The following is a 17,369-nucleotide window of genomic DNA, read 5'->3' on the forward strand; positions in this document are numbered from 1 at the left end:
TTAGATGCAATTATTTTCATTTGAAGATATTTTATATTATTAATTTTTAATTAATTCCGACTTTATAAATTTTGTATGCTAAAAAAATATTAAATAAATAATAAAATTATTTATAATTTAACTTTTTAATTTTATTCAACTTTTTTTAATCATTTAATTCATGTTAAACAAAAATAAACATTTAACATTAAAATTAATTTTAATTATAACAGATAAGTGATTAAAAAACTAAACTTATTATATCCATTACTTGCATGGTTAGGGTCAGTGAGATCCTTTTATATTAGGTGTACACCAGTGTCTCATTAACTGTAGAGATGATGCACAGAAATAAAAAAGTGAAAAAATTAAAAAAATAAGATTTTTGGGATGCCCCTAACTAGTTTGGTATAAGTGATTTCTGAAAAGTGATATGCTATGTATGTTATCCTTTATTTTGCAAATTAAAAAAAAAGTTTTTGGAACGCTCCTAACCTGCTTGGTAGAAGTGATTTCTATAAAGTGATATGCTTTGTATGTTATCCTCTTTTTTTACATACGAAGTTTAGACTAAGTTGAAGAATTTTTAATCTTGTGTTCTATTATGTAATGGCATTTGATTTTTTAAAAAAACATTATCGCAGAGAACCACTAAAACTTTGCCTCAAGTTACTAAGAAAATTGAACTCGGCACTGGTGTACACAGACGAAAGTAATTTATAGAATTATGTTAAATAAAATTATAGTTTTTTGGCTTTTATAAATTCGATATACAGTCATGTTAGGAATATGAGTTATTTATATTCTAAAAGAAACAAAACTATTCGAAAATGTGAACATGTGCCTGAAATTGATAATAGAATGGAGAGAATATGAATATTAAATGTTTTCTTTTTTATTTTAAGTATAATATATTTAGTTATACCGGAGGATAGGAGATCTCTCTTGTGTTCACATTTACATTTAAGCATTTCATTTTATAGTTTAATAAATAACTATGTTACACACAAAAATTTTATCGGAGTCCAAACCGTTTCGAGTATATAGCAAAGATATGTTAAAACACATTTTCAGCGATGATATAATGACTTTCAGTTATATTATTATGTTTTGGAAATATTATTTATTAGAGGGTTTCACAGTGTATTAGAAGCCAAAGCAAATAGCATCGTCTATATTAGGAAAAAAATCCTTTAAGCACTTTAAATTTTTTTTTTAAATAATCTAAGGTAAAATTACCATACATATATAATAAAGATTGGCACATTTAGAACTAATTAAAAGACTAAATACGATCTAATATCAAGACCTAGATTTAATTCAGTTAAAGTAAAATAAAAAAAAGAATTTAATCTAAAATGGCTCTAAATATAACTGAAAAACTGTGAAATATTTATATGTCATATAATTTCAATGTAGATATAAATGAAGACATCAATTTTTCTGCTAATTCATAAGTATTTAAAAAAAATACTGCTTTTACTATAAACCTTTGTTAGGTTAGAATGACAACTCTGCGAATTTAGGATCGACTCAGCCAACTGAACTATTCTTATGTCGCTGAAACCTACTTTTATATTCATTGTCGGTTGGAGCACCATATCAATCCTAACTAATTTGCTTAGAAGGAGAGTAGATATATCTTCTTTGAACTTTTTTCATTCATCCTACAAGTGCGATATAACATATATTACCTCCACTTAGTTATTAGTGGGAAAATTATGTCAGTTTCTCCCCAGAATAGATAATGGTGTTGGGACCAATATGTTATTGATTAATTTTCAAATATAAAATTATATAAATATATATATATATTATAATAAAAATAACTATAAAAATTAATAATCATTTATAAATTTGATCATTTTTAACTAAAGCTTTAGAGTGTCATAATATTTCAGCTAAATGCTTAGCTTTAATTATTGTGTGATTATTTATAGCACAATAAATTATTAGTGAAATATCTAAAATTAAAAAATTGTCAGCTAACATATGGGAGGTTTTAAATGATCTATTTTATAAATAAAAATAAATTTTTGCATTCTTATCACAAAAACTATAATAAAGGATGTTAGAATAGTGTACTTGCAATTGTAATAGTTCATAATTAATCGATAGTTTTTCCATATTCTTGTAACTGAAATAAAGATTTAGACTCGCAATAGAGTACTGTTATCTTAGAAGATCATTTGTATTATTTTGTAACTGCATATATATAAGTATAGTCATTTGCCATTTAATCTTCTAGTATACACTGTATCAGAGATTAAAAAATAATGAAAAATTAAGATTGAAAAAAAAGAAGAGTTTCTTAAATATAAAAAATTGAAAGTAATTCTAAATAATGATAAATAAGTACTATATGGTTTATATCATTAGGTTTCTTTTTATGAAAATGAAATTAACTCAAGCTAAATAGAACTGTAAGTTTTTAGAAACAAAATGATTCATCTTAAAAACTATGGATATTGTATGTAGTATTTTCAGATTATATATATAAAACATTTCAAGTATAAGTTTTCTGAAGTTCATTGAATTTTGATTATTTAGTTTTTATAGCTTCAGTGAATAGAATATTCGTGAATTTAAAACAGTCTTGTAATTTTTAGATATTTCTTATTGCCAGCGTTTCGAGAATTTTTTGAATTCTTCCTCAGACCAGTTTATAATAACTTCAGTTGTTAATATATCTCGGCCGGGCACGAAATCAAAAAAATATTGAATAATGAAAAATAAAATAAAAAATTAATAATTTAAAAATTCTAAATCTGTTTTATTTTCAAAATATTTTATTCTCTAAAGTCTAAAAGTACTAAATAGTTAGTTGAAAATTTTCAATTTAAAAGAATACACTTTCAAATTAAACGAAACTTTTATTTAAATAAAAACGAAATTATTTTTAAGAAGTAAGGCTTTTTAAAATAGAAAAATATTTCATAATATATCTATAATTGAAAATATTTTTTTATTAAATAATTTAAAGATATTTTCAATTATGCTCATATAATTTTTAAATTGTGTATAAATAAATAAATTGTTAAGAAATAATGTATACATAATATTTTTTATATATGTTTAAGGTAAGCACAAAATTGATTCAAATATTTTGTACATTCTTAAAATGTATTTAAATTAATTAAAAGTGTTTTGGAGAATATTATTTCAATTTAAACTTTAAATTTTATGAATTCAAATATTATTATGGTAAAATTTAATTATAAATTATAAACATAAATTATTTAAAAGCCATATCCATTTGGATAACATATTTTATTATGTTAAAATTTAATTATAAATTATTTATAAATATTTAATAAATATTATAATTAACTTTAATTTAAAATCCATATTCATTTGGAGTTGTTATAACATATAACTTAATTAATAAATATTTATTAAATTAATTTTATCAAATTGGAGAACTGTTTTAAAAAATAATAATTCGTAAAAATATTTATAATTTTTATTTTTAAAATTACAAAAAAAATTGGTTCTATTTAATATTTACGGTTTCGTTTAATTTGAAATTATTAGATATTCTCTTATAAAGATTTAGAACGACCATGTTTTTGTAGAATTTTATCGGAAATACATTATTGTAAGACCCAGTTACTATAAGTTTGGTAGATAAGTTGTTTGGAAATGTAAATCTTTCTCTTGATAATATTTACAGAGCAGTTTCATTAATTTACTATTAGTTTGCAGTTTTCGAAATTTAAAAATTATAATTCAAATTATACATTATATAAAATAAACCGATGAATTAGGAAATTTCAATTAACTTACAAATAAAATTTATGTATTACTTATAAAGATTTTATATAAAATCTAAAAATATTTGTCTATATACGAAATGACAATAACGATACATTTCGCTTAAGCAATTGCTTATGTGGTTTGGAAGGCGAAACGGAAGCAGTATCCAATACATCCACGTCCCCGGTATGAAGACTATTGGTGTCATAGCCTAAATCTTGCATTGGCACAAGTTCTGGTAATAAATGCCGGATGTGTGTTGGTGATCTACGTACTTTGTATTGATGCCTATATTGCAATAAATAAAAGATTTAGAAAAAATAATAATACGTTAATAATTTAATAGTGTAATGAAAATTGAATAAAAATTATTTATTTATTAGGTTGCACAACAACGCAAAATAAATTGAATTCATTAAATAAAAATAATTTTGAAAAAAAATAATATAAAATATGATGTTATACACTTATAAAATAAAAGTGAAAAAGCTTACATATCATCGGCGAGTGAACTTCTTGAGGAATTTCGGATGAAAGTACAAACATTTTAAAAGTTAAAAACAACGAACACATTAACATTCGTGTAAAAGAGAAAGGAAAACATTTTACATAAATTATTTACAATTAAATTAAAATGTAAAATAATAATTACATTATTAATATTTGTTACATTAGCTATACTATAAATGCTTTATAAATTTAGTTTTGGCATAGATATGGTGGATACTGAAGGTGTACTTACTTTTTATGTCGGTTTGCACTAAAACATGCACAATGACATGAACACATTGATGTATTTGTTCCATTAAATGATTGAGCGTCGTGTCCCTCATATCCACTTAAAATAGAGCCATTCGCTGTTATAACATCACCTTCCAGTTTAACAGCCACTTGCAGAGCCTGAAATTTAAATTGAGTACAATGTTTAAGCCAAGTTTTTAATAATTATTAAACTTAAGTTATAAAAGCATTTTTTATGTGTTCAAAGGTGTCAATAGCAAAACAGAATCAAGTTTACATGTCTGGACTATAGAAAAAGTTTAATTTATATATAAGCGTAATGCAAATAAATTTAACTCATGAAATATTTTTGAATAAGTACAGTTAAATTATAATCATATCTTATGGAATAAACTTTTATGCCTAGTATTGTTAAGAAACCAGTTAAAAAGTTTGATGGCTCCACAGTTTGAGAAATTAAAAGGCATCTCATGAATGGAGCTTCAAGTACTCCCTACCATATATGCACCTAAAACATTTTAAATGTATTATATTATGAACGAATATATGTATGTAATTCTATCAGTCAGTTTGACACAATGTTTAATTGAATAGATATTGATCCAGCAAATAACATTTATATCAAAGCTCTAAGAGAAGAAAAAGCACATAACAACTTAGAACTCTGCTCAAAAAGTACTTTAAATTTTATTCCAAATATATTTTATCTCCTTCAAAATATGCTCCTTTTGAAGCGGTACACATATGGCAACGCTCAACCCAATCTTCCATACACTTTTCGTAGGCCCGTGAAGGTATGTCTTTTAGTTCCTTCAGCGAATTCTCTTTTACCAATTCAATCGACTCAAAACGCTTACCACGAAGGGGCAATTTGAGTTTCGGGAACAATCCAAATGTATGTCGGTTATTGAAGACATTTCAAAACAATAAAGTAAAATGCAAAAAAATATGCTCCCCAGTTAATAGGAGCAATTGCAGACTTTAAAGAAGTTTAAAATATTATTATAAAATATTATTTATAATTATAATAATAATATATAAAACATATTGTATTATTATAAAATATTATCATGAAATTATTGAATAATAATAGAAGAAGATAAATGAATCTAATATTTACATTGTTATCATTAAGCTTTATGACATTTATATTGACTACTAAAGTCATCAAAAAAATATCAACTAATAGAATTTAGACTTGGATGAACATATATAGAAAAAAAGTGCTACAACAAAATAGTGAAACTGTTTTCTAAAACCCAAAAGTATCTTCAGTACAATTACCGTGCATCACCGATTTTATGGATCTTTAACGTCAGACCAGGTATGATCAAACTCAAGGGTAACACTTTCAAAAAAGTGTTATCAGGAATATGTTTTGTGTGTAACGTGAATTAAATAGAAAAGTTTTAGCACTTTATGGGATATTTGTTCTGTACTCAATGAATTCAGATCCAAGGAATTCATGTTTTAAAAGTGTTAATTGGCTTATACTTATAAATTGTGTCAAAAAATCTTTAAAGTACAGAAAGATAATAGTGTCTGAGCTTAATTTCTGACTTTAGATTTGATGACCTTTAATTTTAATTTTTTTGAATTCGTAATCTTCTATATTTTTTGGTAAATTGGTACATGATATAAAATTGGTATATTTTACGTTTTTTAATTTAGATTTTATTTATTTTTTTTTTTTGAAGCTATTTATGTGACATGAATCTTAATTTTGTTTTTTTTTTATAAATTATTTAAAATAATAATATAATTAATATTATATATTATAGTATTTTCTGTTATCCAAACAATTTTCTGACAGACTGTTGAAGACGTGTCAAATACTTTGTTAATTGTATTCATCAATTAAATATACAAACGTATTTGAACAACAAAACAAAACTAAATAATTAACCCAGGGCTGTCCTGAACGGGTGCGATAGTGGGCCAATACGAATTACTGTACAGATTGGAGGGTCTTAGGTCGTAGAAAATACATACGTTCCTAGTTATTATTATAAATACATTATAACATTATAAATACTGTTATAATGTTAAATTTAGTTTATTTATCAATTTAAATTCATTTATTTGGTATACCATAAAAATTAAATAAAGTGGTTTTACTAGTACATCAAAAGAACATTTGCCTAATTGTAGTAGATTAAAAACATAGCCTCGGGCCACATCTGGCCCGCAGGCTATACTTTGGACATCCCTGAACTAGCCAATGGCAGTATTCTCATTATAAACATAGATTTCTAAAGTACGCTAACTGCGAACTGAAACATATTATTATTAATAGTAAAAGACATATATGACAATTTTTAAAAATATAAACTATTTCAAAAAGTAAAATTAATATCTTTCGGCATAAAGTCATTACAATAAGCATGATCCATTTCGCTATTGAACACGTTCGTTTTCTATTAATTATCAAAATATAAATATTAGGGAACAAAGTGTATATGTACTACTGCTAAAGAGAACGAATAGTTGTATAATTGTGTCCTGCTTTGTGGGAATTAGACTTCTTACATAATAGACAATAATATTAAATTAATATTTATACTGTATAATAATATATTTAAAATGTTATTATAAAATTAATCAAATTATAAAGATCCGCAATCACCTCATTTGTCCAAAAATTGGACTTGCTCATAAACTATTGTATTGATTACAGTTGGTATCCAATATTTTGAAAGGAACCAAAAAAAGAAAATAATTTTAAACCATTTAATGTAGTTCTGTTAAAAGAATAAAATTTTAAAAATATAGAAAATTAAATTTTTGTGCCGAACTTTAACAACAACAATAATGAATTGTGCAAAATGTTAAAAATATTATTTATGATATAATTTTTAAAAAATGATTTTACTAAAGAATTGCGAACAAATATTTCAAAATGAATTTTATATTAAAAATAAATTAATTAATTTTTATAATATGCATACAATTAATTAAATTAATTTTCAGTCATAAAAAGTATAGATAAATTTTTTATTTTAAAGTGCAAGTTTGAATTTCATGTGAAGAAAGCAATTTTTGATGAAAACTGACTTTTGATTTTGTTAAATAATATAAAAACTATTAAAGTTGGTAAAAATAAATTATAAAAATTATTAATAGCGGACTGTTTTTAGTAAAAGTCTAATTTACTTCTCTTCATTTTTAAGTTGATTATAAAAAATGTGATTTTTATAAATTTAAAATACCATAAAGACGAGATCAATATCTTTGTTTTTAATATAACTTTTAACACTTGTCGTATATCGATAGTATATAATTTAGAAATATTTAAATAAATTGTTTCGATACAATGATAAACATGCAGTTCATAATTAAACAAATGAATTATTGAAAATATCGCCTTATATATCAAAAAAAAAATCTAAAAAAAATTTAAGTGGAATTACCATATTCTCTATATGAAATTTATAAGCTAATATACACTATAGCAATTTGTATTTTAAAACAGCACTTTAGAAAATAAGGCAGACTAGTAAAGGCTGCTTCAACGGAGCAGTCTTAAATTATTAATAATTGATAAATTATTTATAAGAAATAATTTATTTATAAGAAAAAATTATTAATTATTAATAAGAAATAATTTATTAATATGAATATGTGTAGTCTGTTCTGAAGTGAGCCCTATATTAGGACACCACATTTCTGAATTGGAACAGAAAATATTATTTCTATCGCTGCACTGATATAAGAATGAAGAAATGGGTATTTTCAAATGCAAAAAATAATAAAAATAAATAAATAATATATATAAAAAAAAACTGTAAACATTCCTGATAGAATTTTGAAAAATTGGAGAAGTCATTTGATAACTATAGACTCAAATTACAGACTTCTATATGATATTTGCGATTTCAATAAATTTGCTTAATTAGGTTCGCTTTGTTCGGCGTTATAAGATAGTGTTGCCTAGTTATCTTCTACAGCACTGTCAATATTATGAATATATAATTATTTAGAACTAAATGTGGTATTAAAATGTACTAAATAAATTTAGGATTATAATTTGAATAAGAAACATCGACGTTTATAATATTTTTAATAAGTTAATAAATATATTCATATATTTATATATTCAACAATTTTCACTCATATTAATTGCTTATAATTGAATTCCCATTAAAAATTATTAAAATTTAAGTTATTATAAAGTTTAGCGGAGGATCTCACTTGCCAATAGATATATAAATGAGGTCACAAGTTATATTTGTATTATACAGACGTTTGGAGAATAAAAAACTATGGTAACAGTATTATTGATATATGTAAATTACCTCCGTTTATTTACTAATATGAAATAATGAATCCTAGAAATTGTACCGTGACATTAATATAGTCACACAATTATACGGTAACACAATAGGTCTATAAGACTAAGCGTATCCCTTGGATATAATATAGTCACATGTAACAAAATGAAGGGACTTAAAAATGAACAAATGTAGTTCAACTACCGTATTTACTTGAATGGTACTGTAATTGAATCGGTAGTAAATGTTATAGGATTATTTTACACAAACCAACAATCAAGACACTTTAAGTAACACATGTACTTGTATGTAGTTTCGTTAATACGAACTATAGTCACAAAATGTCGGTAGTCTTGCCGTAAAATAAAGCTTAAGGTAATGTGATATAAACTTAAAATAAAAATAAACAATACAACAGGAAAAGATATAACCCTCAAGGATATGGAAAATATTAAATGAAATTATTTAAAATATTTTAAAAATCATCAAAATTTACTAATACATGGTGATATAAAATTGTAATATTTTTAAATGAAGGAATTAAATATATGATTATTAAAGCAGATAATGATATTTTTTTTTATGTTTTATGTTTTCTCTCTGTTAATTTTTATAAAAAGTACAGAAATCAACATGGATAAAGCGAGTTAGATTGGTTTTAAAGATATTTTCAATTTAAGTTGGACAGGTAAAAATATTTTTATAAAAAATTTTTACTTCTATAAAGAAATAACTGATATAAAATTATATTCAAAGCACTAGCTATATTGATTTTTACTCAAATATGAAACCAAAATAGTTTAGATATACTTATACGTATAATTATTCCATAACTATTTAAAAGTTTAAAAAATGCATAATTTTTATTAATACTGTTTTGACTGTTTTTATACCACATAGGTGTGGTTTAGCCATGGAGTAATCAATAGTTAGTATCCCCATGGAGACAAAAACTCACTAGAGTCCTAATGTAATAAAAAAATAATGCATGTTTAATGCCCTTTTTTAAGTGTTAGATATATATGTTAAATAAAAATTTTTAGACAAGGTTTGCACATTTGTTTTACTGCGCCCTTAGTTTATAATCATAATAGCTTCCTTTTGGCACAGAAACGCCACTGTTTTTCATTAATTTTTATATTCTTATGCAAGATGCAAAATTATCTTAATGACAATTGATAAAATATACCTAAGTTAAGCAGTAAATAAATGCAATTTACTTTTAATATTAATTCATATTTTAAAACAATATTAATGATAATTTCAGTTACTGAATTAAGAAACTATAAAAAATGCTAATAACTATGTTAAAAATATAATTAAGATTATAGTGTCGTATAAAATACAAAATAAAACTATTTTAGTTTATGCAAGTCAATAATATATTATAATTATTATTTTCTGAAACCTAAACATTAATATCGAAATCATTTTGGTTTCATATCTACACTTGCAAAATTTTAGAAACTACTCAAGACACTGGATTAAATTAAATTATTTCAAAATATTTGATTTATTAAAATTAATTCAAAAAATGAAAATTAATTAGAAACTTTACCTGCATAGCCTGAGCTTCATCTCTACGCTCATCTTCTGTATTCATCGTAACAAACCTAAGTACTAATAAATTTAGTGAGGCAGCAACAATTGCTAGGCCAAATAGTATGAAGATTAACGCAAACATTACATATTCAGGCTTACTATTGAGCGCATTATCCTTTTGCAATGCCACCATATCTCCAAAACCTTGAAAACGAAATAAAAGTTTTATGAGTGTTTTAAAAATTAAAATTATAAATTCTTCTTACCTATTGTAGTTAAAGTAATAAAACAGTAATATACTGAATCAAAATAGCTCCAACCTTCAAATTTCGAAAAGGCCGCAGCACCACCCGCTATCGTTAAAGAGCTCAGCGTTGTAACAACGCATATTAAATCTACTTCAGAAGCTGCAGTTCGTTTACAGCGCAGAGATATTCTCACCGCTTGTATAACAAAGCTAAAATTTTAATAAAATTTTGTATAAATTATATCGACATATCATTTAAATTGCTTGTAATTATAGTATGTAAAACCAACTCGCAACCCAACTGCAGTTGAACTAACCTGCTCAGTCTATTAACTCTTTCTCCAATACTTTGAAACATAACAAGGCCCAATGGTATGCCAACAATTGCATAGCACATGGTAAAAAGCTTTCCACCTATAGTGCTTGGTGTCGAATGTCCGTAACCGATTGTGGTCAGCACAGTAGTCGCATAATAGAATGCACCAGTAAATTTCCATTGTTGGCCAGCTTTATGCGGTTCTGATTTAAGAACAACAGTTTCCATAACTTTGAAATCCTCTTGTGAAATGTTATATTTGCGTATTATCATGTTTTCGACAGCTACAAATACAAGAAAAAAAAAATTATTATTTTATGTTGGTGAAACTTGATAAAATACTATTTAAAATTATTTATTGCTTGAATGACCAAAATCTTTTGTTTATAATCATGGTTTTTGAAAGCCCATTTAAAGAATAATTCAAAAATATTTTAAAAATATGTGAGCTTTGCAAAAAGATTTTTAATTTAAAAGATTTTATGTAGAATTTACAAAATTTTTTTTAATATATTTAGAACATATAATAAATATAAAAAAGTCAGTACTTATTACCTAGTGTGTTCGGTTTGAATGCATGAAGTACCCGTTCTAAGTTATGTTAGGTTAAAACGGTTCGTGTCGAAAGTAATTATCAACACTTGTACTCAGAGGTAACTATTGTCTATTTTGACGTCCTCAAAATTTGCAAGTCGTAGCCAGCTACACTAAATAATTTCTTACAATATAGCTTTTTAAGCAGAACGGTTGCTAACTAACAGATCTTATATATAGTATATTATATATACTTATCTTATATAATTATATATAAGAGACTATAAAGAAATTAAAACTTACACTCCTGTTGCGTATTGAATATTTTTCCTAATGCAATTTAAAAAATTAATATTAAATTTTAAAGTAAAAATAAAACATAATAATAAAGTTACTATTTTTCTGACTGCAGAAGGCAATGGGTTCCTAAGATCAGGACCAGTGTGTGCTTGCAACTGCAAATAGGTTTATCAGCCATATTGGATTATTATTTTATTAATAAACTGTATCAGTTTCTAACTCCATTTGCTATCTGTTAGTTTATGCTTTTGTATTACTGATCACTAAGACTAGAATATAGCTGGTCATCGGGTGATTAAATGCGCCATCCATAAAACAATATTTGCATTTATTGGATATGACAGATGGCAGATATATAAATTGGCTATATAAACTCGAATATTGGACATCAAAAAACGCTGTTGTAACAATATATAAATATATATAATTTCTTTTTGTTTTGATAAAATTTTATTTAAAATCTATTTATTTAAGTATTAAAAAAATGTTGAATATATTTTATAAATATTAAGTACTATAATTTGTAATAATTTGTTTAATTTTTGCATAAATGGGAAATCAAAGATATGTGAATTTATCAGTCTTTTAACATTCTCAGTTTCATCTAATAGATCCACAGTTAGTTGATTAATATAGTTAATCAATCTTTCGAGATACTTAGAATTAGGAACATTTAAATCTTTATGAATCCATTACTTAGTAACAAACCAGTAATCTTGCATAATTAATGTAATCGTTTTAGATTAAATTTATTGTAGTATTTATACTTTAAAATTACTAGCTGCTCCTGTAACTAAATTCAAACTAAGGATACTCACTAGAATGTTAAGTATATGAATCCAATAAAGCTCAAAAAAACAATAAGGACAACATGTTGATCCATTTAGAATTATTGTACATTTTATCGGATAGTTGAGAATATACGTTTCTTATCAATTTTCTAAAAAAGTTTAGTTTAATTGGTAAAAATTAAATTAGCGTTGGTCCTCAAAATATATAAAAAAATTAACTAAAATGATGCTTTTATAAGTGAATTGAAAAACATAGGAGCGGTTAATATTGTATTATTGATTTTAATGACCGCATCTATAGTTTTTATAGTATTTGTTCTAATAATTCAGCACAAAAAAATATACTAAATTGACGTAAGAATATTGCACACTTAGAATGGTTGAAGATTATGTCATCTCACTTATACAAATGATTGCGTCTTTTGTAATTAATAATATAATTGCTACCGATATATAGGACAATGATATTAAATATACTTTTCTTATGTAAAACAGCTTCACACATAAAAGTTAAAAAATAATAATTATATTTGCTTTATATTATATTTTTTCAGATTCAAAAGTTATATTTTGTTTTCAAAAAAAAAAAATTATTTCTGATTTTTATATTTTTAAAGCAAAAATAACAGTTATTTGTGTGTTTTAAAATAAAAAGCAGATTGTAAGAGTTATTTTTGCGTGTAAAAATAAAAGGCACATGATAATAATTATTTCTGAAAAATATAATATAAAATAAAGCAAATACAATTACAAATACATTATCATATATATTAAGCATGCATGATATTGTAGATGAAAATTGTTAGAATGATATTTATATACTTAAAAATGAATTTAGACTTTATGTTGCTGCTTTTTTTCTTAAAAATTTTTGAAATAACTGTTCGGTCCCTGTTAAGAAATTAACAATTTAATCCAAAAGATTCGTAATATAGCTGGAAGACTCCTTACTTGCGTCCTCCAGCTGCATGGTAAGGAGTAGAAATAATTAAAAAAAAAATGTACCCATTGTTTATACCATATATGTCATCAATTAAAAATCTTTGAAATCATCGCATCAGGTAACGTTATAATCAAATAATATTTTTAAAATTTTTTAAAACTATTTCAGACTATATTTGCATGATGTTTATTGAATACTAGATTCAAAGGTTTATTAACTAATCTTTCACACATATTTATTATAAATGCAAGTAAAATAATAATATATACCTAGTATTACTTATTCCACGTAATTAAATAAGACTATTTATAAAATTTAAGCTTTTTCAAATGTGCCCTAATTTGGTTTAATGTATTCTTTTTGTTTAAAAATATATAGTAATGTTTCATTTGACATTATTATATTGAAATTGAAATTTATTCTGCTATGCTCTGGTATCCTCTGGCATAGTAGAATAGGTTTGAACAGTCTTTTTTATTTATTGTCTTACTTATGTATGTACTGACATGCAATTATGCCATTATTATTATATTTCATCAGGTCAAAATAAATGCAATACTTTTCATAGATTTTTTTATGAAATTGCTACTCTTTCAGTGTTGATGTACAATTAGAGCACAATAGTTCCAATAGAATAAGTAAACAATGAATTGGTCAGCTTCTAACGCTATATATATCTTATTTAACGTGATATTTTACATTAAGTTAGGTTACCGTACTACGGAATGATGGGCTTAACACCATAAGAAGACTCTGATATAGCTTCACGTGATAAATTATCTAATTTATTGTTAAACTATATCATATAATAACACTTTGACTTTGACAATATTATTTAAGTATCATTATTATCATCATGAATTTTATTTTTCCTGAAGACTTTCTCTTATTTAATTAGTGGTTTGTATTCTCTAATAACTAAATGGCTTATTTTCTTGGAATATGAGTGTTTTCTTAAATTTTATTTCTTAAAATCAGTACCAAATCTTTTAAGTAAATCAGTAAACTTTTTTAACCTTTTTAATATATTTCCAAACAATTTTTTCTTATATACAAAATAATTAGTAATTACTTTATTTGTTTAGAAAAGTGCTGTCCAGACTAGATGCGATCGCGGGCCAATACAAGTACGATTATAATGTTAAATTTAGTTTTATTAATTTTTCAATTTAAATTCATTTATTTGGGATACCATAGAAATAAAATAATATACTTTTACCAGTACACCAAAAGAAAATTTTCGTAATTGTAGCAGACTAAAATCAGGTCCCGGACCGCACAAACATTAGCCGCGGGCCGCATGTGACCCGCGGACCGTCTTTGGATAGCCCTGATTTAGAATATTGTAATTTTTATTTTATTTCGTTTTTTATTTAGTTTTTTATTAAAAAACTTCTTCTATAATTGGCAAATCGGAGACCATAAAAAAGTTTATTTTATATTTGGTACTAATAGTTTTTCATGTTATAATGTTATAAATTAATATGTTGCGTATGAGTATTTTATTTAAGTTCAATAATAACAATAGTTTAAAAATTCAAATATATAATATATTTAACTATAAAATGTGACTGAATTATTATAAACTAAAATAAAAAAAGGGAAAATAATAAAAATAAATAAAATAGAGTAATGGTATATATTCTATAAACGAATTAATAGTATAACACGGGGGCGAACGAATTTTGACCAAATATGAACTCTCAATTATGATTAGAGTGTTTTAAATAATTAAAATTTTCATATTGAGCCATTTAGGTAATCAGACTTACCTAAATGAAGAATCATCATTTTCGGTAATGTAGTGAAATATTATTCAAATTGAATTTTTAAAGAATGGGTCCACTAATAATTAATAACGATGAACTCATCTCGTATAATAGACAAAAGTCAATTACAAAATTATTTACAGCAAAACAAAAGCTATAAAAATATTGAACCATTTCTATAGAAAACTAAGAATTCGAGACAGTAGATTATGTTATATATTTATGTATGGTTACATCAGCAGAATACAAGACAGTCAATGACGTGCTTAGAAGTACTTACAAGGTCAAAGCTATTTTTGCTGAGCTACTGAGTTATTTTCAATAATTAATCATAATTATTGTATTAAAGATCAATACTGTTGTCGTTTAATTGCATATTTTTTTTAAAATAATTAATAACATTATTAAAACAAATATATGAATATTAAAATCTGTTTTATAAGTTCGACTTATAAAACTTACTGACAAAGAGGCAAAGAGAAACACAATTATTCAGAAATCCTTATCTGTGCAATACATGTGAAATATGGTTGCTTAAAACAATATGGTATATATGGACGCTTTCCATAGATTAAAGTTTCTATAACAAATAAAAATTGTTCAAGGTTACGGAGAAATTTAAACGAAATAACTCTTTAACATTAAATTAAAGTTTTCTATAAAGCAAAAAAGTACGTTTCTTAATAATACAGAGAAGTTTGAGAAAAATCGTGGCATAAAATTATTAGTACAGTAAATAACTGAAGATAATAAAAATGAATTAGACATCTCTATACTTAAACAAGAGTTAGATATTTTATCTAGTCCCTATACTTAAAAAAGAGTTAGAAATGTTTAGTCTAGTCTTTATACTGAAACAAAAGTTTCTATATATACTGAAACTAGTCTCTATACTTATGAGGGAGTTAAAGTTTATTATCATCAGCATAATTTTATGCAAATAATGATAAAAAAAAATAGTTACTAATGCTATAATACACAAATAATCACCTATAATACTACTACAGCATAATAATAATATAGAGGTAATAATATAGTGATAATAATATAGAGATAATAATATAGAGTTAATAACATAGAGATAATAATATCGAGATAATAATTTAGAGATAATTATATGGAGATGGTAGCTTACCTTGTAATGCTTCAAAACGACGGGTTTCCGTTTCCGACTCGAGTGCGTCAAAAACTGCAGCTCCAACAAGCAAATAAGTAAATGTACACACGATCAGAGATATCGTGCGAACATTTTGTTTCTTCATTCTTCATTTAGGCGAAGTTTTTATTATTAACAATCGTACCAATTATATAGTTGTATAGATATGGGATAGGGAAGCATAACTACCGGATTTGGAGAACTACCAATTAGACTAACAACTTATGTCATTCGTTCACTTAAGAGTCACTGCTAAGGTGTTTTTTACTTTCATTTTTGTGTATATTATAATAATTTTCACTTTTTGTCGCATTAAGTTTGGTAGTAACTTAACACACATGAATTATAATATGCTCATCATTTTTTATATAATTTTTAATACTTAATATGTAATTAATTATATGTTTAAGATTAACATTCTTATAATGATTATCCTTTCCTGCACACATTTTCACATATCCTTTTTGAATTTTTCGTTTCTATTTTTATGATTCAACACACTTGCTTCGTCGACCTTGTTTTATTTATACTTGTGCACTGCCCGCATTTCTTGTTAGTGCCACTTAAACTCATGTCTGCAGTATCCTTGCAATGCTACTTTATTTTAGTTATTTTTATGCCGACGAATATTTTCCTTTTTCAATACGAATATTTTCTGCATAAACAATGTAAGCACTCTCGTTTCCTTTATATCCTTTTCTACATAGCACACATATACATGTTTACATGCACATATACATGTAGTATTAAAAATTGGTCTAGGTTATAAAAATATTTAATTATTTAATTTTCATGTACGTGGGTAGAATGTTATGAAAATGTATGCGGTATGTATACATATATACAGATACATATTTACATAAATATATTATAGAAAATTTTAAATAAAAATAAAAATTTGCACATTTCTATTTTTATTATAATTCATATTATACAATGAATAGTATTTGTGTAATGTTTATTTTTAATTAACTCAATAACTTTTTTAAATGCAGAGGCGTTGTATTTTAATTAAAAAGTATTT

The 17,369-nt window shown here is 24.6% G+C and overlaps 1 protein-coding gene across 1 annotated transcript; it reads right to left on the reverse strand.

Moving 5' to 3' along the window:
• Positions 1-3,794: 3,794 nt before the first annotated feature.
• On the reverse strand, positions 3,795-16,739 carry LOC119681958 (two pore potassium channel protein sup-9). Its single transcript, XM_038095274.1, has 6 exons — positions 16,325-16,739; positions 10,854-11,136; positions 10,556-10,746; positions 10,306-10,493; positions 4,478-4,635; positions 3,795-4,023 (listed from the first exon to the last, which is right to left on the reverse strand). Exons 1-6 carry the CDS (start codon positions 16,449-16,451, stop codon positions 3,822-3,824), a joined length of 1,149 nt encoding a protein of 382 aa, XP_037951202.1. The 5' UTR covers positions 16,452-16,739; the 3' UTR covers positions 3,795-3,821.
• Between the last annotated feature and the right edge of the window lie 630 nt (positions 16,740-17,369).

The sequence above is a fragment of the Teleopsis dalmanni genome, chromosome 2 (genome assembly GCF_002237135.1).
Source record: "Teleopsis dalmanni isolate 2A chromosome 2, ASM223713v2, whole genome shotgun sequence".
Lineage (NCBI taxonomy): Eukaryota > Metazoa > Arthropoda > Insecta > Diptera > Diopsidae > Teleopsis > Teleopsis dalmanni.